The sequence below is a fragment of the Lepisosteus platostomus genome, chromosome 8 (assembly GCF_059453375.1).
Source record: "Lepisosteus platostomus isolate fLepPlt1 chromosome 8, fLepPlt1.hap1, whole genome shotgun sequence".
NCBI lineage: Eukaryota > Metazoa > Chordata > Actinopteri > Semionotiformes > Lepisosteidae > Lepisosteus > Lepisosteus platostomus.
Window position 1 is genome coordinate 14,639,509 of NC_142618.1, and position 24,606 is coordinate 14,664,114.

At 42.4% G+C, this 24,606-nt stretch overlaps 2 protein-coding genes across 2 annotated transcripts; both read left to right on the forward strand.

Moving 5' to 3' along the window:
• Window positions 1-3,527: 3,527 nt before the first annotated feature.
• Window positions 3,528-4,886, forward strand: LOC148656118 (uncharacterized). Its single transcript, XM_088644393.1, has 2 exons — window positions 3,528-4,235; window positions 4,775-4,886. Exons 1-2 carry the CDS (start codon window positions 3,553-3,555, stop codon window positions 4,884-4,886), a joined length of 795 nt encoding a protein of 264 aa, XP_088500519.1. The 5' UTR covers window positions 3,528-3,552.
• A 1,679-nt stretch (window positions 4,887-6,565) lies between these two features.
• Window positions 6,566-10,691, forward strand: LOC148656119 (uncharacterized). The gene is made up of 3 exons (XM_088644394.1): window positions 6,566-6,940; window positions 7,004-7,646; window positions 10,580-10,691. The coding sequence occupies exons 1-3, from the start codon at window positions 6,733-6,735 to the stop codon at window positions 10,689-10,691; spliced, it is 963 nt and encodes a 320-aa protein (XP_088500520.1). The 5' UTR covers window positions 6,566-6,732.
• The last annotated feature ends 13,915 nt before the right edge of the window (window positions 10,692-24,606 follow it).

The window sequence follows — 24,606 nt, forward strand, 5'->3', positions numbered from 1 at the left end:
AGTGCAGTATCTCAAACCACAGATTCTAGTACAAAAGGTACTACAAGTACAGCGATTCCATCAACAACAACTCTCCTTCCTATTTCAACAACTATGAAAACCACATCAACTGCACCACCAAGTACAACAACCGCTATTACAAGTACTACTCCACCTGCTACCACCACAAGAATAACTTCAACTATGTCTTCAAATGCTCCATCTATGGAATCTGTAGCATCTCCAGCCACAACACAAGCTCCAAGTATGAAAACCACTTTCCAAAGTACATCAGCTTCTTCAACGCCAATATCATCTCATCCAGCAAGTACGTCTCAACAATCCACTGATACGATAACCTCAATCAGCACTTCACATCCATCACCTGTAGCACCTACAGGATCTCCATCAACACCAACTTTTTCTTCAACAACAACAAGTGCAGAACCTAAAACCACAGATTCAAGTACAAGAAGTACTACAAAAACAGCGCTTCCATCAAAAACAACTCTCCTTCCTCCTTCAACAACTATGAAAACCACATCAACTGCACCACCAAGTACAACAACCACTATTACAAGTACTACTCCACCTGCTACCACCACAAGAATAACTTCAACTATGTCTTCAAATGCTCCATCTATGGAATCTGTAGCATCTCCAACCACAACACAAGCTCCAAGTATGAAAACCACTTTCCAAACTACATCAGCTTCTTCAACGCCAACATCATCTCATCCAGCAAGTACATCTCAACAATCCACTGATACGATAACCTCAATCAGCACTTCACATCCATCACCTGTAGCACCTTCAGCATCTCCATCAACACCAACTTTTTCTTCAACAACAACTAGTGCGGTACCTCAAACCACAGATTCAAGTGTAAAAGGTACTACAAGTACAGGGATTCCATCAACAACAACTCTCCTTCCTAATTCAACAACTATGAAAACCACATCAACTGCGCCACCAAGTACAACAACCGCTATTACAAGTACTACTCCACCTGCTACCACCACAAGAACAACTATGTCTTCAAATGTTCCATCTATGGAATCTGTAGCATCTCCAACCACAACACAAGCTTCAAGTATGAAAACCTCTTTCCAAAGTACATCAGCTTCGTCAACACCAACAACAGCTGAACCAGCAAGTGCTTCTCAACAATCCACTGATATGATAACCTCAATCAGCACTTCACATCCATCACCTGTAGCACCTTCAGCATCTCCATCAACACCAACTTTTTCTTCAACAACAACTAGTGCGGTACCTCAAACCACAGATTCAAGTCCAACAACGACTACAAGTACAGCACTTCCATCAACAACAACTCTCCAACCTGCCTCAACAACTATGAAAACCACATCAACTGCGCCACCAAGTACAACAACCGCTATTACAAGTACTACTCCACCTGCTACCACCACAAGAACAACTATGTCTTCAAATGCTCCATCTATGGAATCTGTAGCATCTCCAACCACAACACAAGCTTCAAGTATGAAAACCACTTTCCAAAGTACATCAGCTTCTTCAACGCCAACATCATCTCAACCAGCAAGTACGTCTCAACAAACCACTGATACGATAACCTCAATCAGCACTTCACATCCATCACCTGTAGCACCTTCAGCATCTCCATCAACACCAACTTTTTCTTCAACAACAACAAGTGCAGAACCTAAAACCACAGATTCAAGTCCAACAACGACTACAAGTACAGCGATTCCATCAACAACAACTCTCCTTCCTGCCTCAACAAGTATGCAAACCACATCAACTGCGCCACCAAGTACAACAACCGCTATTACAAGTACTACTCCACCTGCTACCACCACAAGAATAACTTCAACTACGTCTACAAATGTTCCATCTATGGAATCTGTAGCACCTCCAACCACAACCCAAGCTCCAAGTATGAAAACCACTTTCCAAAGTACATCAGCTTCTTCAACGCCAACAACAGCTGAACCAGCAAGTACTTCTCAACAATCCACTGATACGATAACCTCAATCAGCACTTCACATCCATCACCTGTAGCACCTTCAGCATCTCCATCAACACCAACTTTTTCTTCAACAACAACAAGTGCGGTACCTCAAACCATAGATTCAAGTCCAACAACGACTACAAGTACAGCACTTCCGTCAACAACAACTCTCCTTCCTGCCTCAACAACTATGCAAACCACATCAACTGCGCCACCAAGTACAACAACCGCTATTACAAGTACTACTCCACCTGCTACCACCACAAGAATAAATTCAACTACGTCTACAAATACTCCATCTATGGAATCTGTAGCATCTCCAACCACAACACAAGCTCCAAGTATGAAAACCACTTTCCAAAGTACATCAGCTTCGTCAACACCAACAACAGCTGAACCAGCAAGTATATCTCAACAATCCACTGATATGATAACCTCAATCAGCACTTCACATCCATCACTTGTAGCACCTACAGCATCTCCTTCGACACCTTCTTTTTCTTCAACAACAACAAGTGCAGTATCTCAAACCACAGATTCAAGTACAAATGGTACAGCGATTCCATCAACAACAACTCTCCTTCCTACTTCAACAACTATGAAAACCACATCAACTGCACCACCAAGTACAACAACCGCTATTACAAGTACTACTCCACCTGCTACCACCACAAGAATAACTTCAACTATGTCTTCAAATGCTCCATCTATGCAATCTGTAGCATCTCCAACCACAACACAAGCTCCAAGTATGAGAACCACCTTCCAAAGTACATCAGCTTCTTCAACGTCAACATCATCTCATCCAGCAAGTACGTCTCAACAATCCACTGATACGATAACCTCAATCAGCACTTCACATCCATCACCTGTAGCACCTGCAGGATCTCCATCAACACCAACTTTTTCTTCAACAACAACAAGTGCAGAACCTAAAACCACAGATTCAAGTACAAGAAGTACTACAAATACAGCGTTTCCATCAACAACAACTCTCCTTCCTACTTCAACAACTATGAAAACCACATCAACTGCGCCACCAAGTACAACAACCGCTATTACAAGTACTACTCCACCTGCTACCACCACAAGAATAACTTCAACTACGTCTACAAATGCTCCATCTATGGAATCTGTAGCACCTCCAACCACAACAGAAGCTCCAAGTATGAAAACCACTTTCCAAAGTACATCAGCTTCTTCAACGCCAACATCATCTCATCCAGCAAATACGTCTCAACAATCCACTGATACGATAACCTCAATCAGCACTTCACATCCATCACCTGTAGCACCTACAGCATCTCCATCAACACCAAGTTTTTCTTCAACAACAAGTGCAGTATCTCAAACCACAGATTCAAGTACAAAAGGTAGTACAAGTACAGCACTTCCATCAACAACAACTCTCCTTCCTGCCTCAACAACTATGCAAACCACATCAACTGCGCCACCAAGTACAACAACCGCTATTACAAGTACTACTCCACCTGCTACCACCACAAGAACAACTATGTCTTCAAATGCTCCATCTATGGAATCTGTAGCATCTCCAACCACAACACAAGCTTCAAGTATGAAAACCACTTTCCAAAGTATATCAGCTTCTTCAACGCCAACATCATCTCAACCAGCAAGTACGTCTCAACAAACCACTGATACGATAACCTCAATCAGCACTTCACATCCATCACCTGTAGCACCTTCAGCATCTCCATCAACACCAACTTTTTCTTCAACAACAACAAGTGCAGAACCTAAAACCACAGATTCAAGTCCAACAACGACTACAAGTACAGCGATTCCATCAACAACAACTCTCCTTCCTGCCTCAACAAGTATGCAAACCACATCAACTGCGCCACCAAGTACAACAACCGCTATTACAAGTACTACTCCACCTGCTACCACCACAAGAATAACTTCAACTACGTCTACAAATGTTCCATCTATGGAATCTGTAGCACCTCCAACCACAACACAAGCTCCAAGTATGAAAACCACTTTCCAAAGTACATCAGCTTCTTCAACGCCAACAACAGCTGAACCAGCAAGTACTTCTCAACAATCCACTGATACGATAACCTCAATCAGCACTTCACATCCATCACCTGTAGCACCTTCAGCATCTCCATCAACACCAACTTTTTCTTCAACAACAACAAGTGCGGTACCTCAAACCATAGATTCAAGTCCAACAACGACTACAAGTACAGCACTTCCGTCAACAACAACTCTCCTTCCTGCCTCAACAACTATGCAAACCACATCAACTGCGCCACCAAGTACAACAACCGCTATTACAAGTACTACTCCACCTGCTACCACCACAAGAATAAATTCAACTACGTCTACAAATACTCCATCTATGGAATCTGTAGCATCTCCAACCACAACACAAGCTCCAAGTATGAAAACCACTTTCCAAAGTACATCAGCTTCGTCAACACCAACAACAGCTGAACCAGCAAGTACTTCTCAACAATCCACTGAGATGATAACCTCAATCAGCACTTCACATCCATCACTTGTAGCACCTACAGCATCTCCATCAACACCTTCTTTTTCTTCAACAACAACAAGTGCAGTATCTCAAACCACAGATTCAAGTACAAAAGGTACTACAAGTACAGCGATTCCATCAACAACAACTCTCCTTCCTACTTCAACAACTATGAAAACCACATCAACTGCACCACCAAGTACAACAACCGCTATTACAAGTACTACTCCACCTGCTACCACCACAAGAATAACTTCAACTACGTCTACAAATGCTCCATCTATGGAATCTGTAGCATCTCCAACCACAACAGAAGCTCCAAGTATGAGAACCACCTTCCAAAGTACATCAGCTTCTTCAACGCCAACATCATCTCATCTAGCAAGTACATCTCAACAATCCACTGATACGATAACCTCAATCAGCACTTCACATCCATCACCTGTAGCACCTACAGGATCTCCATCAACACCAACGTTTTCTTCAACAACAAGTGCAGAACCTAAAACCACAGATTCAAGTACAAGAAGTACTACAAATACAGCATTTCCATCAACAACAACTCTCCTTCCTACTTCAACAACTATGAAAACCACATCAACTTCGCCACCAAGTACAACAACCGCTATTACAAGTACTACTCCACCTGCTACCACCACAAGAATAACTTCAACTACGTCTACAAATGCTCCATCTATGGAATCTCTAGCATCTCCAACCACAACAGAAGCTCCAATTATGAAAACCACTTTCAAAAGTACATCAGCTTCTTCAAGGCCAACATCATCTCATCCAGCAAGTACATCTCAACAATCCACTGATACGATAACCTCAATCAGCACTTCACATCCATCACCTGTAGCACCTACAGGATCTCCATCAACACCAACGTTTTCTTCAACAACAACAAGTGCGGTACCTCAAACCATAGATTCAAGTCCAACAACGACTACAAGTACAGCACTTCCGTCAACAACAACTCTCTTTCCTGCCTCAACAACTATGCAAACCACATCAACTGCGCCACCAAGTACAACAACCGCTATTACAAGTACTACTCCACCTGCTACCACCACAAGAATAACTTCAACTACGTCTACAAATACTCCATCTATGGAATCTGTAGCATCTCCAACCACAACACAAGCTCAAAGTATGAAAACCACTTTCCAAAGTACATCAGCTTCGTCAACACCAACAACAGCTGAACCAGCAAGTACTTCTCAACAATCCACTGAGATGATAACCTCAATCAGCACTTCACATCCATCACTTGTAACACCTACAGCATCTCCATCAACACCTTCTTTTTCTTCAACAACAACAAGTGCAGTATCTCAAACCACAGATTCAAGTACAAAAGGTACTACAAGTACAGCTATTCCATCAACAACAACTCTCCTTCCTACTTCAACAACTATGAAAACCACATCAACTGCACCACCAAGTACAACAACCGCTATTACAAGTACTACTCCACCTGCTACCACCACAAGAATAACTTCAACTATGTCTTCAAATGCTCCATCTATGGAATCTGTAGCATCTCCAGCCACAACACAAGCTCCAAGTATGAAAACCACTTTCCAAAGTACATCAGCTTCTTCAACGCCAATATCATCTCATCCAGCAAGTACGTCTCAACAATCCACTGATACGATAACCTCAATCAGCACTTCACATCCATCACCTGTAGCACCTACAGGATCTCCATCAACACCAACTTTTTCTTCAACAACAACAAGTGCAGAACCTAAAACCACAGATTCAAGTACAAGAAGTACTACAAAAACAGCGCTTCCATCAAAAACAACTCTCCTTCCTCCTTCAACAACTATGAAAACCACATCAACTGCACCACCAAGTACAACAACCACTATTACAAGTACTACTCCACCTGCTACCACCACAAGAATAACTTCAACTATGTCTTCAAATGCTCCATCTATGGAATCTGTAGCATCTCCAACCACAACACAAGCTCCAAGTATGAAAACCACTTTCAAAACTACATCAGCTTCTTCAACGCCAACATCATCTCATCCAGCAAGTACATCTCAACAATCCACTGATACGATAACCTCAATCAGCACTTCACATCCATCACCTGTAGCACCTTCAGCATCTCCATCAACACCAACTTTTTCTTCAACAACAACTAGTGCGGTACCTCAAACCACAGATTCAAGTGTAAAAGGTACTACAAGTACAGGGATTCCATCAACAACAACTCTCCTTCCTAATTCAACAACTATGAAAACCACATCAACTGCGCCACCAAGTACAACAACCGCTATTACAAGTACTACTCCACCTGCTACCACCACAAGAACAACTATGTCTTCAAATGTTCCATCTATGGAATCTGTAGCATCTCCAACCACAACACAAGCTTCAAGTATGAAAACCTCTTTCCAAAGTACATCAGCTTCGTCAACACCAACAACAGCTGAACCAGCAAGTGCTTCTCAACAATCCACTGATATGATAACCTCAATCAGCACTTCACATCCATCACCTGTAGCACCTTCAGCATCTCCATCAACACCAACTTTTTCTTCAACAACAACTAGTGCGGTACCTCAAACCACAGATTCAAGTCCAACAACGACTACAAGTACAGCACTTCCATCAACAACAACTCTCCAACCTGCCTCAACAACTATGAAAACCACATCAACTGCGCCACCAAGTACAACAACCGCTATTACAAGTACTACTCCACCTGCTACCACCACAAGAACAACTATGTCTTCAAATGCTCCATCTATGGAATCTGTAGCATCTCCAACCACAACACAAGCTTCAAGTATGAAAACCACTTTCCAAAGTACATCAGCTTCTTCAACGCCAACATCATCTCAACCAGCAAGTACGTCTCAACAAACCACTGATACGATAACCTCAATCAGCACTTCACATCCATCACCTGTAGCACCTTCAGCATCTCCATCAACACCAACTTTTTCTTCAACAACAACAAGTGCGGTACCTCAAACCATAGATTCAAGTCCAACAACGACTACAAGTACAGCGATTCCATCAACAACAACTCTCCTTCCTGCCTCAACAAGTATGCAAACCACATCAACTGCGCCACCAAGTACAACAACCGCTATTACAAGTACTACTCCACCTGCTACCACCACAAGAATAACTTCAACTACGTCTACAAATGTTCCATCTATGGAATCTGTAGCACCTCCAACCACAACCCAAGCTCCAAGTATGAAAACCACTTTCCAAAGTACATCAGCTTCTTCAACGCCAACAACAGCTGAACCAGCAAGTACTTCTCAACAATCCACTGATACGATAACCTCAATCAGCACTTCACATCCATCACCTGTAGCACCTTCAGCATCTCCATCAACACCAACTTTTTCTTCAACAACAACAAGTGCGGTACCTCAAACCATAGATTCAAGTCCAACAACGACTACAAGTACAGCACTTCCGTCAACAACAACTCTCCTTCCTGCCTCAACAACTATGCAAACCACATCAACTGCGCCACCAAGTACAACAACCGCTATTACAAGTACTACTCCACCTGCTACCACCACAAGAATAAATTCAACTACGTCTACAAATACTCCATCTATGGAATCTGTAGCATCTCCAACCACAACACAAGCTCCAAGTATGAAAACCACTTTCCAAAGTACATCAGCTTCGTCAACACCAACAACAGCTGAACCAGCAAGTATATCTCAACAATCCACTGATATGATAACCTCAATCAGCACTTCACATCCATCACTTGTAGCACCTACAGCATCTCCTTCGACACCTTCTTTTTCTTCAACAACAACAAGTGCAGTATCTCAAACCACAGATTCAAGTACAAATGGTACAGCGATTCCATCAACAACAACTCTCCTTCCTACTTCAACAACTATGAAAACCACATCAACTGCACCACCAAGTACAACAACCGCTATTACAAGTACTACTCCACCTGCTACCACCACAAGAATAACTTCAACTATGTCTTCAAATGCTCCATCTATGCAATCTGTAGCATCTCCAACCACAACACAAGCTCCAAGTATGAGAACCACCTTCCAAAGTACATCAGCTTCTTCAACGTCAACATCATCTCATCCAGCAAGTACGTCTCAACAATCCACTGATACGATAACCTCAATCAGCACTTCACATCCATCACCTGTAGCACCTGCAGGATCTCCATCAACACCAACTTTTTCTTCAACAACAACAAGTGCAGAACCTAAAACCACAGATTCAAGTACAAGAAGTACTACAAATACAGCGTTTCCATCAACAACAACTCTCCTTCCTACTTCAACAACTATGAAAACCACATCAACTGCGCCACCAAGTACAACAACCGCTATTACAAGTACTACTCCACCTGCTACCACCACAAGAATAACTTCAACTACGTCTACAAATGCTCCATCTATGGAATCTGTAGCACCTCCAACCACAACAGAAGCTCCAAGTATGAAAACCACTTTCCAAAGTACATCAGCTTCTTCAACGCCAACATCATCTCATCCAGCAAATACGTCTCAACAATCCACTGATACGATAACCTCAATCAGCACTTCACATCCATCACCTGTAGCACCTACAGCATCTCCATCAACACCAAGTTTTTCTTCAACAACAAGTGCAGTATCTCAAACCACAGATTCAAGTACAAAAGGTAGTACAAGTACAGCACTTCCATCAACAACAACTCTCCTTCCTGCCTCAACAACTATGCAAACCACATCAACTGCGCCACCAAGTACAACAACCGCTATTACAAGTACTACTCCACCTGCTACCACCACAAGAACAACTATGTCTTCAAATGCTCCATCTATGGAATCTGTAGCATCTCCAACCACAACACAAGCTTCAAGTATGAAAACCACTTTCCAAAGTACATCAGCTTCTTCAACGCCAACATCATCTCAACCAGCAAGTACGTCTCAACAAACCACTGATACGATAACCTCAATCAGCACTTCACATCCATCACCTGTAGCACCTTCAGCATCTCCATCAACACCAACTTTTTCTTCAACAACAACAAGTGCAGAACCTAAAACCACAGATTCAAGTCCAACAACGACTACAAGTACAGCGATTCCATCAACAACAACTCTCCTTCCTGCCTCAACAAGTATGCAAACCACATCAACTGCGCCACCAAGTACAACAACCGCTATTACAAGTACTACTCCACCTGCTACCACCACAAGAATAACTTCAACTACGTCTACAAATGTTCCATCTATGGAATCTGTAGCACCTCCAACCACAACACAAGCTCCAAGTATGAAAACCACTTTCCAAAGTACATCAGCTTCTTCAACGCCAACAACAGCTGAACCAGCAAGTACTTCTCAACAATCCACTGATACGATAACCTCAATCAGCACTTCACATCCATCACCTGTAGCACCTTCAGCATCTCCATCAACACCAACTTTTTCTTCAACAACAACAAGTGCGGTACCTCAAACCATAGATTCAAGTCCAACAACGACTACAAGTACAGCACTTCCGTCAACAACAACTCTCCTTCCTGCCTCAACAACTATGCAAACCACATCAACTGCGCCACCAAGTACAACAACCGCTATTACAAGTACTACTCCACCTGCTACCACCACAAGAATAACTTCAACTACGTCTACAAATGTTCCATCTATGGAATCTGTAGCATCTCCAACCACAACACAAGCTCCAAGTATGAAAACCACTTTCCAAAGTACATCAGCTTCGTCAACACCAACAACAGCTGAACCAGCAAGTACTTCTCAACAATCCACTGAGATGATAACCTCAATCAGCACTTCACATCCATCACTTGTAGCACCTACAGCATCTCCATCAACACCTTCTTTTTCTTCAACAACAACAAGTGCAGTATCTCAAACCACAGATTCAAGTACAAAAGGTACTACAAGTACAGCGATTCCATCAACAACAACTCTCCTTCCTACTTCAACAACTATGAAAACCACATCAACTGCACCACCAAGTACAACAACCGCTATTACAAGTACTACTCCACCTGCTACCACCACAAGAATAACTTCAACTACGTCTACAAATGCTCCATCTATGGAATCTGTAGCATCTCCAACCACAACAGAAGCTCCAAGTATGAGAACCACCTTCCAAAGTACATCAGCTTCTTCAACGCCAACATCATCTCATCTAGCAAGTACATCTCAACAATCCACTGATACGATAACCTCAATCAGCACTTCACATCCATCACCTGTAGCACCTACAGGATCTCCATCAACACCAACGTTTTCTTCAACAACAAGTGCAGAACCTAAAACCACAGATTCAAGTACAAGAAGTACTACAAATACAGCATTTCCATCAACAACAACTCTCCTTCCTACTTCAACAACTATGAAAACCACATCAACCTCGCCACCAAGTACAACAACCGCTATTACAAGTACTACTCCACCTGCTACCACCACAAGAATAACTTCAACTACGTCTACAAATGCTCCATCTATGGAATCTCTAGCATCTCCAACCACAACAGAAGCTCCAATTATGAAAACCACTTTCAAAAGTACATCAGCTTCTTCAAGGCCAACATCATCTCATCCAGCAAGTACATCTCAACAATCCACTGATACGATAACCTCAATCAGCACTTCACATCCATCACCTGTAGCACCTACAGGATCTCCATCAACACCAACGTTTTCTTCAACAACAACAAGTGCGGTACCTCAAACCATAGATTCAAGTCCAACAACGACTACAAGTACAGCACTTCCGTCAACAACAACTCTCCTTCCTGCCTCAACAACTATGCAAACCACATCAACTGCGCCACCAAGTACAACAACCGCTATTACAAGTACTACTCCACCTGCTACCACCACAAGAATAACTTCAACTACGTCTACAAATACTCCATCTATGGAATCTGTAGCATCTCCAACCACAACACAAGCTCAAAGTATGAAAACCACTTTCCAAAGTACATCAGCTTCGTCAACACCAACAACAGCTGAACCAGCAAGTACTTCTCAACAATCCACTGAGATGATAACCTCAATCAGCACTTCACATCCATCACTTGTAACACCTACAGCATCTCCATCAACACCTTCTTTTTCTTCAACAACAACAAGTGCAGTATCTCAAACCACAGATTCAAGTACAAAAGGTACTACAAGTACAGCTATTCCATCAACAACAACTCTCCTTCCTACTTCAACAACTATGAAAACCACATCAACTGCACCACCAAGTACAACAACCGCTATTACAAGTACTACTCCATCTGCTACCACCACAAGAATAACTTCAACTACGTCTACAAATACTCCATCTATGGAATCTGTAGCATCTCCAACCACAACACAAGCTCCAAGTATGAGAACCACCTTCCAAAGTACATCAGCTTCTTCAACGCCAACATCATCTCATCTAGCAAGTACGTCTCAACAATCCACTGATACGATAACCTCAATCAGCACTTCACATCCATCACCTGTAGCACCTACAGGATCTCCATCAACACCAACTTTTTCTTCAACAACAACAAGTGCAGAACCTAAAACCACAGATTCAAGTACAAGAAGTACTACAAATACAGCATTTCCATCAACAACAACTCTCCTTCCTACTTCAACAACTATGAAAACCACATCAACCTCGCCACCAAGTACAACAACCGCTATTACAAGTACTACTCCACCTGCTACCACCACAAGAATAACTTCAACTACGTCTACAAATGCTCCATCTATGGAATCTCTAGCATCTCCAACCACAACAGAAGCTCCAAGTATGAAAACCACTTTCCAAAGTACATCAGCTTCTTCAACGCCAACATCATCTCATCCAGCAAGTACGTCTCAACAATCCACTGATACGATAACCTCAATTAGCACTTCACATCCATCACTTGTAGCACCTACAGCATCTCCATCAACACCTTCTTTTTCTTCATCAACAACAAGTGCAGTATCTCAAACCACAGATTCAAGTACAAAAGGTACTACAAGTACAGCGATTCCATCAACAACAACTCTCCTTCCTACTTCAACAACTATGAAAACCACATCAACTGCACCACCAAGTACAACAACCGCTATTACAAGTACTACTCCACCTGCTACCACCACAAGAATAACTTCAACTATGTCTTCAAATGCTCCATCTATGGAATCTGTAGCATCTCCAACCACAACACAAGCTCCAAGTATGAAAACCACTTTCCAAAGTACATCAGCTTCTTCAAGGCCAACATCATCTCATCCAGCAAGTACATCTCAACAATCCACTGATACGATAACCTCAATCAGCACTTCACATCCATCACCTGTAGCACCTACAGGATCTCCATCAAGACCAACTTTTTCTTCAACAACAACAAGTGCGGTACCTCAAACCATAGATTCAAGTCCAACAACGACTACAAGTACAGCACTTCCGTCAACAACAACTCTCCTTTCTGCCTCAACAACTATGCAAACCACATCAACTGCGCCACCAAGTACAACAACCGCTATTACAAGTACTACTCCACCTGCTACCACCACAAGAATAAATTCAACTACGTCTACAAATACTCCATCTATGGAATCTGTAGCATCTCCAACCACAACACAAGCTCCAAGTATGAAAACCACTTTCCACAGTACATCAGCTTCGTCAACACCAACAACAGCTGAACCAGCAAGTACTTCTCAACAATCCTCTGATATGATAACCTCAATCAGCACTTCATATCCATTACTTGTAGCACCTACAGCATCTCCATCAACACCTTCTTTTTCTTCAACAACAACAAGTGCAGTATCTCAAACCACAGATTCTAGTACAAAAGGTACTACAAGTACAGCGATTCCATCAACAACAACTCTCCTTCCTATTTCAACAACTATGAAAACCACATCAACTGCACCACCAAGTACAACAACCGCTATTACAAGTACTACTCCACCTGCTACCACCACAAGAATAACTTCAACTATGTCTTCAAATGCTCCATCTATGGAATCTGTAGCATCTCCAGCCACAACACAAGCTCCAAGTATGAAAACCACTTTCCAAAGTACATCAGCTTCTTCAACGCCAATATCATCTCATCCAGCAAGTACGTCTCAACAATCCACTGATACGATAACCTCAATCAGCACTTCACATCCATCACCTGTAGCACCTACAGGATCTCCATCAACACCAACTTTTTCTTCAACAACAACAAGTGCAGAACCTAAAACCACAGATTCAAGTACAAGAAGTACTACAAAAACAGCGCTTCCATCAAAAACAACTCTCCTTCCTCCTTCAACAACTATGAAAACCACGTCAACTGCACCACCAAGTACAACAACCACTATTACAAGTACTACTCCACCTGCTACCACCACAAGAATAACTTCAACTATGTCTTCAAATGCTCCATCTATGGAATCTGTAGCATCTCCAACCACAACACAAGCTCCAAGTATGAAAACCACTTTCCAAACTACATCAGCTTCTTCAACGCCAACATCATCTCATCCAGCAAGTACATCTCAACAATCCACTGATACGATAACCTCAATCAGCACTTCACATCCATCACCTGTAGCACCTTCAGCATCTCCATCAACACCAACTTTTTCTTCAACAACAACTACTGCGGTACCTCAAACCACAGATTCAAGTGTAAAAGGTACTACAAGTACAGGGATTCCATCAACAACAACTCTCCTTCCTAATTCAACAACTATGAAAACCACATCAACTGCGCCACCAAGTACAACAACCGCTATTACAAGTACTACTCCACCTGCTACTACCACAAGAACAACTATGTCTTCAAATGTTCCATCTATGGAATCTGTAGCATCTCCAACCACAACACAAGCTTCAAGTATGAAAACCTCTTTCCAAAGTACATCAGCTTCGTCAACACCAACAACAGCTGAACCAGCAAGTGCTTCTCAACAATCCACTGATATGATAACCTCAATCAGCACTTCACATCCATCACCTGTAGCACCTTCAGCATCTCCATTAACACCAACTTTTTCTTCAACAACAACTAGTGCGGTACCTCAAACCACAGATTCAAGTCCAACAACGACTACAAGTACAGCACTTCCATCAACAACAACTCTCCAACCTGCCTCAACAACTATGAAAACCACATCAACTGCGCCACCAAGTACAACAACCGCTATTACAAGTACTACTCCACCTGCTACCACCACAAGAACAACTATGTCTTCAAATGCTCCATCTATGGAATCTGTAGCATCTCCAACCACAACACAAGCTTCAAGTATGAAAACCACTTTCCAAAGTACATCAGCTTCTTCAACGCCAACATCATCTCAACCAGCAAGTACGTCTCAACAAACCACTGATACGATAACCTCAATCAGCACTTCACATCCATCACCTGTAGCACCTTCAGCATCTCCATCAACACCAACTTTTTCTTCAACAACAACAAGTGCAGAACCTAAAACCACAGATTCAAGTCCAACAACGACTACAAGTACAGCGATTCCATCAACAACAACTCTCCTTCCTGCCTCAACAAGTATGCAAACCACATCAACTGCGCCACCAAGTACAACAACCGCTATTACAAGTACTACTCCACCTGCTACCACCACAAGAATAACTTCAACTACGTCTACAAATGTTCCATCTATGGAATCTGTAGCACCTCCAACCACAACACAAGCTCCAAGTATGAAAACCACTTTCCAAAGTACATCAGCTTCTTCAACGCCAACAACAGCTGAACCAGCAAGTACTTCTCAACAATCCACTGATACGATAACCTCAATCAGCACTTCACATCCATCACCTGTAGCACCTTCAGCATCTCCATCAACACCAACTTTTTCTTCAACAACAACAAGCGCGGTACCTCAAACCATAGATTCAAGTCCAACAACGACTACAAGTACAGCACTTCCGTCAACAACAACTCTCCTTCCTGCCTCAACAACTATGCAAACCACATCAACTGCGCCACCAAGTACAACAACCGCTATTACAAGTACTACTCCACCTGCTACCACCACAAGAATAAATTCAACTACGTCTACAAATACTCCATCTATGGAATCTGTAGCATCTCCAACCACAACACAAGCTCCAAGTATGAAAACCACTTTCCAAAGTACATCAGCTTCGTCAACACCAACAACAGCTGAACCAGCAAGTATATCTCAACAATCCACTGATATGATAACCTCAATCAGCACTTCACATCCATCACTTGTAGCACCTACAGCATCTCCTTCGACACCTTCTTTTTCTTCAACAACAACAAGTGCAGTATCTCAAACCACAGATTCAAGTACAAATGGTACAGCGATTCCATCAACAACAACTCTCCTTCCTACTTCAACAACTATGAAAACCACATCAACTGCACCACCAAGTACAACAACCGCTATTACAAGTACTACTCCACCTGCTACCACCACAAGAATAACTTCAACTATGTCTTCAAATGCTCCATCTATGCAATCTGTAGCATCTCCAACCACAACACAAGCTCCAAGTATGAGAACCACCTTCCAAAGTACATCAGCTTCTTCAACGTCAACATCATCTCATCCAGCAAGTACGTCTCAACAATCCACTGATACGATAACCTCAATCAGCACTTCACATCCATCACCTGTAGCACCTGCAGGATCTCCATCAACACCAACTTTTTCTTCAACAACAACAAGTGCAGAACCTAAAACCACAGATTCAAGTACAAGAAGTACTACAAATACAGCGTTTCCATCAACAACAACTCTCCTTCCTACTTCAACAACTATGAAAACCACATCAACTGCGCCACCAAGTACAACAACCGCTATTACAAGTACTACTCCACCTGCTACCACCACAAGAATAACTTCAACTACGTCTACAAATGCTCCATCTATGGAATCTGTAGCACCTCCAACCACAACAGAAGCTCCAAGTATGAAAACCACTTTCCAAAGTACATCAGCTTCTTCAACGCCAACATCATCTCATCCAGCAAATACGTCTCAACAATCCACTGATACGATAACCTCAATCAGCACTTCACATCCATCACCTGTAGCACCTACAGCATCTCCATCAACACCAAGTTTTTCTTCAACAACAAGTGCAGTATCTCAAACCACAGATTCAAGTACAAAAGGTAGTACAAGTACAGCACTTCCATCAACAACAACTCTCCTTCCTGCCTCAACAACTATGCAAACCACATCAACTGCGCCACCAAGTACAACAACCGCTATTACAAGTACTACTCCACCTGCTACCACCACAAGAACAACTATGTCTTCAAATGCTCCATCTATGGAATCTGTAGCATCTCCAACCACAACACAAGCTTCAAGTATGAAAACCACTTTCCAAAGTACATCAGCTTCTTCAACGCCAACATCATCTCAACCAGCAAGTACGTCTCAACAAACCACTGATACGATAACCTCAATCAGCACTTCACATCCATCACCTGTAGCACCTTCAGCATCTCCATCAACACCAACTTTTTCTTCAACAACAACAAGTGCAGAACCTAAAACCACAGATTCAAGTCCAACAACGACTACAAGTACAGCGATTCCATCAACAACAACTCTCCTTCCTGCCTCAACAAGTATGCAAACCACATCAACTGCGCCACCAAGTACAACAACCGCTATTACAAGTACTACTCCACCTGCTACCACCACAAGAATAACTTCAACTACGTCTACAAATGTTCCATCTATGGAATCTGTAGCACCTCCAACCACAACACAAGCTCCAAGTATGAAAACCACTTTCCAAAGTACATCAGCTTCTTCAACGCCAACAACAGCTGAACCAGCAAGTACTTCTCAACAATCCACTGATACGATAACCTCAATCAGCACTTCACATCCATCACCTGTAGCACCTTCAGCATCTCCATCAACACCAACTTTTTCTTCAACAACAACAAGCGCGGTACCTCAAACCATAGATTTAAGTCCAACAACGACTACAAGTACAGCACTTCCGTCAACAACAACTCTCCTTCCTGCCTCAACAACTATGCAAACCACATCAACTGCACCACCAAGTACAACAACCGCTATTACAAGTACTACTCCACCTGCTACCACCACAAGAATAAATTCAACTACGTCTACAAATACTCCATCTATGGAATCTGTAGCATCTCCAACCACAACACAAGCTCCAAGTATGAAAACCACTTTCCAAAGTACATCAGCTTCGTCAACACCAACAACAGCTGAACCAGCAAGTATATCTCAACAATCCACTGATATGATAACCTCAATCAGCACTTCACATCCATCACTTGTAGCACCTACAGCATCTCCTTCGACACCTTCTTTTTCTTCAACAACAACAAGTGCAGTATCTCAAACCACAGATTCAAGTACAAATGGTACAGCGATTCCATCAACAACAACTCTCCTTCCTACTTCAACAACTATGAAAACCACATCAACTGCACCACCAAGTACAACAACCGCTATTACAAGTACTACTCCACCTGCTACCACCACAAGAATAACTTCAACTATGTCTTCAAATGCTCCATCTATGCAATCTGTAGCATCTCCAACCACAACACAAGCTCCAAGTATGAGAACCACCTTCCAAAGTACATCAGCTTCTTCAACGTCAACATCATCTCATCCAGCAAGTACGTCTCAACAATCCACTGATACGATAACCTCAATCAGCACTTCACATCCATCACCTGTAGCACCTGCAGGATCTCCATCAACACCAACTTTTTCTTCAACAACAACAAGTGCAGAACCTAAAACCACAGATTCAAGTACAAGAAGTACTAGAAATACAGCGTTTCCATCAACAACAACTCTCCTTCCTACTTCAACAACTATGAAAACCACATCAACTGCGCCACCAAGTACAACAACCGCTATTACAAGTACTACTCCACCTGCTACCACCACAAGAATAACTTCAACTACGTCTACAAATGCTCCATCTATGGAATCTGTAGCATCTCCAACCACAACAGAAGCTCCAAGTATGAAAACCACTTTCCAAAGTACATCAGCTTCTTCAACGCCAACAACATCTCATCCAGCAAGTACGTCTCAACAATCCACTGATTCGATAACCTCAATCAGCACTTCACATCCATCACCTGTAGCACCTACAGCATCTCCATCAACACCAACTTTTTCTTCAACAACAACAAGTGCAGTATCTCAAACCACAGATTCAAGTGTAAAAGGTACTACAAGTACAGCGATTCCATCAACAACAACTCTCCTTCCTTCTTCAACAACTATGAAAACCACATCAACTGCGCCACCAAGTACAACAACCGCTATTACAAGTACTACTCCACCTGCTACCACCACAAGAATAACTTCAACTACGTCTACAAGTGCTCCATCTATGGAATCTGTAGCATCTCCAACCACATCACAATCTCCAAGTATGAAAACCACTTTCCAAAGTACATCAGCTTCTTCAACGCCAACATCATCTCAACCAGCAAGTACTTCTCAACAATCCACTGATACGATAACCTCAATCAGCACTTCACATCCATCACCTGTAGCACCTTCAGCATCTCCATCAACACCAACGTTTTCTTCAACAACAACAAGTGCGGTACCTCAAACCATAGATTCAAGTCCAACAACGACTACAAGTACAGCACTTCCGTCAACAACAACTCTCCTTCCTGCCTCAACAACTATGCAAACCACATCAACTGCGCCACCAAGTACAACAACCGCTATTACAAGTACTACTCCACCTGCTACCACCACAAGAATAACTTCAACTACATCTACAAATACTCCATCTATGGAATCTGTAGCATCTCCAACCACAACGCAAGCTCCAAGTATGAAAACCACTTTCCAAAGTACATCAGCTTCGTCAACACCAACAACAGCTGAACCAGCAAGTACTTCTCAACAATCCACTGATATGATAACCTCAATCAGCACTTCACATCCATCACTTGTAGCACCTACAGCATCTCCATCAACACCTTCTTTTTCTTCAACAACAACAAGTGCAGTATCTCAAACCACAGATTCAAGTACAAAAGGTACTACAAGTACAGCGATTCCATCAACAACAACTCTCCTTCCTACTTCAACAACTATGAAAACCACATCAACTGCACCACAAAGTACAACAACCGCTATTACAAGTACTACTCCACCTGCTACCACCACAAGAATAACTTCAACTATGTCTTCAAATGCTCCATCTATGGAATCTGTAGCATCTCCAGCCACAACACAAGCTCCAAGTATGAGAACCACTTTCCAAAGTACATCAGCTTCTTCAACGCCAACATCATCTCATCCAGCAAGTACGTCTCAACAATCCACTGATACGATAACCTCAATCAGCACTTCACATCCATCACCTGTAGCACCTACAGGATCTTCATCAACACCAACTTTTTCTACAACAACAACAAGTGCAGAACCTAAAACCACAGATTCAAGTACAAGAAGTACGACAAATACAGCGATTCCATCAACAGCAACTCTCCTTCCTACTTCAACAACTATGAAAACCACATCAACTGCGCCACCAACTACAACAACCGCTATTACAAGTACTACTCCACCTGCTACCACCACAAGAATAACTTCAACTACGTCTACAAATGCTCCATCTATGGAATCTGTAGCATCTCCAACCACAACAGAAGCTCCAAGTATGAAAACCACTTTCCAAAGTACATCAGCTTCTTCAACGCCAAAATCATCTCATCCAGCAAGTACTTCTCAACAATCCACTGATACGATAACCTCAATCAGCACTTCACATCCATCACCTGTAGCACCTACAGCATCTCCATCAACACCAACTTTTTCTTCAACAACAACAAGTGCAGTATCTCAAACCACAGATTCAAGTACAAAAGGTACTACAAGTACAGCGATTCCATCAACAACAACTCTCCTTCCTGCCTCAACAACTATGCAAATCACATCAACTGCGCCACCAAGTACAACAACCGCTATTAGAAGTACTACTCCACCTGCTACCACCATAAGAATAACTTCAACTACGTCTACAAATGCTCCATCTATGGAATCTGTAGCATCTCCAACCACAACACAAGCTCCAAGTATGAAAACCACTTTCCAAAGTACATCAGCTTCTTCAACGCCAACAACATCTCAACCAGCAAGTACTTCTCAACAATCCACTGATACGATAACCTCAATCAGCACTTCACATCCATCACCTGTAGCACCTTCAGCATCTCCATCAACACCAACTTTTTCTTCAACAACAACTAGTGCGGTACCTCAAACCACAGATTCAAGTGTAAAAGGTACTACAAGTACAGGGATTCCATCAACAACAACTCTCCTTCCTAATTCAACAACTATGAAAACCACATCAACTGCGCCACCAAGTACAACAACCGCTATTACAAGTACTACTCCACCTGCTACCACCACAAGAACAACTATGTCTTCAAATGTTCCATCTATGGAATCTGTAGCATCTCCAACCACAACACAAGCTTCAAGTATGAAAACCTCTTTCCAAAGTACATCAGCTTCGTCAACACCAACAACAGCTGAACCAGCAAGTACTTCTCAACAATCCACTGATATGATAACCTCAATCAGCACTTCACATCCATCACCTGTAGAACCTTCAGCATCTCCATCAACACCAACTTTTTCTTCAACAACAACTAGTGCGGTACCTCAAACCACAGATTCAAGTCCAACAACGACTACAAGTACAGCACTTCCATCAACAACAACTCTCCAACCTGCCTCAACAACTATGAAAACCACATCAACTGCGCCACCAAGTACAACAACCGCTATTACAAGTACTACTCCACCTGCTACCACCACAAGAACAACTATGTCTTCAAATGCTCCATCTATGGAATCTGTAGCATCTCCAACCACAACACAAGCTTCAAGTATGAAAACCACTTTCCAAAGTACATCAGCTTCTTCAACGCCAACATCATCTCAACCAGCAAGTACGTCTCAACAAACCACTGATACGATAACCTCAATCAGCACTTCACATCCATCACCTGTAGCACCTTCAGCATCTCCATCAACACCAACTTTTTCTTCAACAACAACAAGTGCAGAACCTAAAACCACAGATTCAAGTCCAACAACGACTACAAGTACAGCGATTCCATCAACAACAACTCTCCTTCCTGCCTCAACAAGTATGCAAACCACATCAACTGCGCCACCAAGTACAACAACCGCTATTACAAGTACTACTCCACCTGCTACCACCACAAGAATAACTTCAACTACGTCTACAAATGTTCCATCTATGGAATCTGTAGCACCTCCAACCACAACACAAGCTCCAAGTATGAAAACCACTTTCCAAAGTACATCAGCTTCTTCAACGCCAACAACAGCTGAACCAGCAAGTTCTTCTCAACAATCCACTGATACGATAACCTCAATCAGCACTTCACATCCATCACCTGTAGCACCTTCAGCATCTCCATCAACACCAACTTTTTCTTCAACAACAACAAGTGCGGTACCTCAAACCATAGATTCAAGTCCAACAACGACTACAAGTACAGCACTTCCGTCAACAACAACTCTCCTTCCTGCCTCAACAACTATGCAAACCACATCAACTGCGCCACCAAGTACAACAACCGCTATTACAAGTACTACTCCACCTGCTACCACCACAAGAATAAATTCAACTACGTCTACAAATGCTCCATCTATGGAATCTGTAGCATCTCCAACCACAACACAAGCTCCAAGTATGAAAACCACTTTCCAAAGTACATCAGCTTCGTCAACACCAACAACAGCTGAACCAGCAAGTATATCTCAACAATCCACTTATATGATAACCTCAATCAGCACTTCACATCCATCACTTGTAGCACCTACAGCATCTCCTTCGACACCTTCTTTTTCTTCAACAACAACAAGTGCAGTATCTCAAACCACAGATTCAAGTACAAATGGTACTACAAGTACAGCGATTCCATCAACAACAACTCTCCTTCCTACTTCAACAACTATGAAAACCACATCAACTGCACCACCAAGTACAACAACCGCTATTACAAGTACTACTCCACCTGCTACCACCACAAGAATAACTTCAACTATGTCTTCAAATACTCCATCTATGCAATCTGTAGCATCTCCAACCACAACACAAGCTCCAAGTATGAGAACCACCTTCCAAAGTACATCAGCTTCTTCAACGTCAACATCATCTCATCCAGCAAGTACGTCTCAACAATCCACTGATACGATAACCTCAATCAGCACTTCACATCCATCACCTGTAGCACCTGCAGGATCTCCATCAACACCAACTTTTTCTTCAACAACAACAAGTGCAGAACCTAAAACCACAGATTCAAGTACAAGAAGTACTACAAATACAGCGTTTCCATCAACAACAACTCTCCTTCCTACTTCAACAACTATGAAAACCACATCAACTGCGCCACCAAGTACAACAACCGCTATTACAAGTACTACTCCACCTGCTACCACCACAAGAATAACTTCAACTACGTCTACAAATGCTCCATCTATGGAATCTGTAGCATCTCCAACCACAACAGAAGCTCCAAGTATGAAAACCACTTTCCAAAGTACATCAGCTTCTTCAACGCCAAAATCATCTCATCCAGCAAGTACTTCTCAACAATCCACTGATACGATAACCTCAATCAGCACTTCACATCCATCACCTGTAGCACCTACAGCATCTCCATCAACACCAACTTTTTCTTCAACAACAACAAGTGCGGTACCTCAAACCACAGATTCAAGTGTAAAAGGTACTACAAGTACAGGGATTCCATCAACAACAACTCTCCTTCCTAATTCAACAACTATGAAAACCACATCAACTGCGCCACCAAGTACAACAACCGCTATTACAAGTACTACTCCACCTGCTACCACCACAAGAACAACTATGTCTTCAAATGCTCCATCTATGGAATCTGTAGCATCTCCAACCACAACACAAGCTTCAAGTATGAAAACCACTTTCCAAAGTACATCAGCTTCTTCAACGCCAACATCATCTCAACCAGCAAGTACGTCTCAACAAACCACTGATACGATAACCTCAATCAGCACTTCACATCCATCACCTGTAGCACCTTCAGCATCTCCATCAACACCAACTTTTTCTTCAACAACAACAAGTGCAGAACCTAAAACCACAGATTCAAGTCCAACAACGACTACAAGTACAGCGATTCCATCAACAACAACTCTCCTTCCTGCCTCAACAAGTATGCAAACCACATCAACTGCGCCACCAAGTACAACAACCGCTATTACAAGTACTACTCCACCTGCTACCACCACAAGAATAACTTCAACTATGTCTACAAATACTCCATCTATGGAATCTGTAGCATCTCCAACCACAACGCAAGCTCCAAGTATGAAAACCACTTTCCAAAGTACATCAGCTTCGTCAACACCAACAACAGCTGAACCAGCAAGTATATCTCAACAATCCACTGATATGATAACCTCAATCAGCACTTCACATCCATCACTTGTAGCACCTACAGCATCTCCTACGACACCTTCTTTTTCTTCAACAACAACAAGTGCAGTATCTCAAACCACAGATTCAAGTACAAATGGTACTACAAGTACAGCGATTCCATCAACAACAACTCTCCTTCCTACTTCAACAACTATGAAAACCACATCAACTGCACCACCAAGTACAACAACCGCTATTACAAGTACTACTCCACCTGCTACCACCACAAGAATTACTTCAACTATGTCTTCAAATGCTCCATCTATGCAATCTGTAGCATCTCCAACCACAACACAAGCTCCAAGTATGAGAACCACCTTCCAAAGTACATCAGCTTCTTCAACGTCAACATCATCTCATCCAGCAAGTACGTCTCAACAATCCACTGATACGATAACCTCAATCAGCACTTCACATCCATCACCTGTAGCACCTGCAGGATCTCCATCAACACCAACTTTTTCTTCAACAACAACAAGTGCAGAACCTAAAACCACAGATTCAAGTACAAGAAGTACTACAAATACAGCGTTTCCATCAACAACAACTCTCCTTCCTACTTCAACAACTATGAAAACCACATCAACTGCGCCACCAAGTACA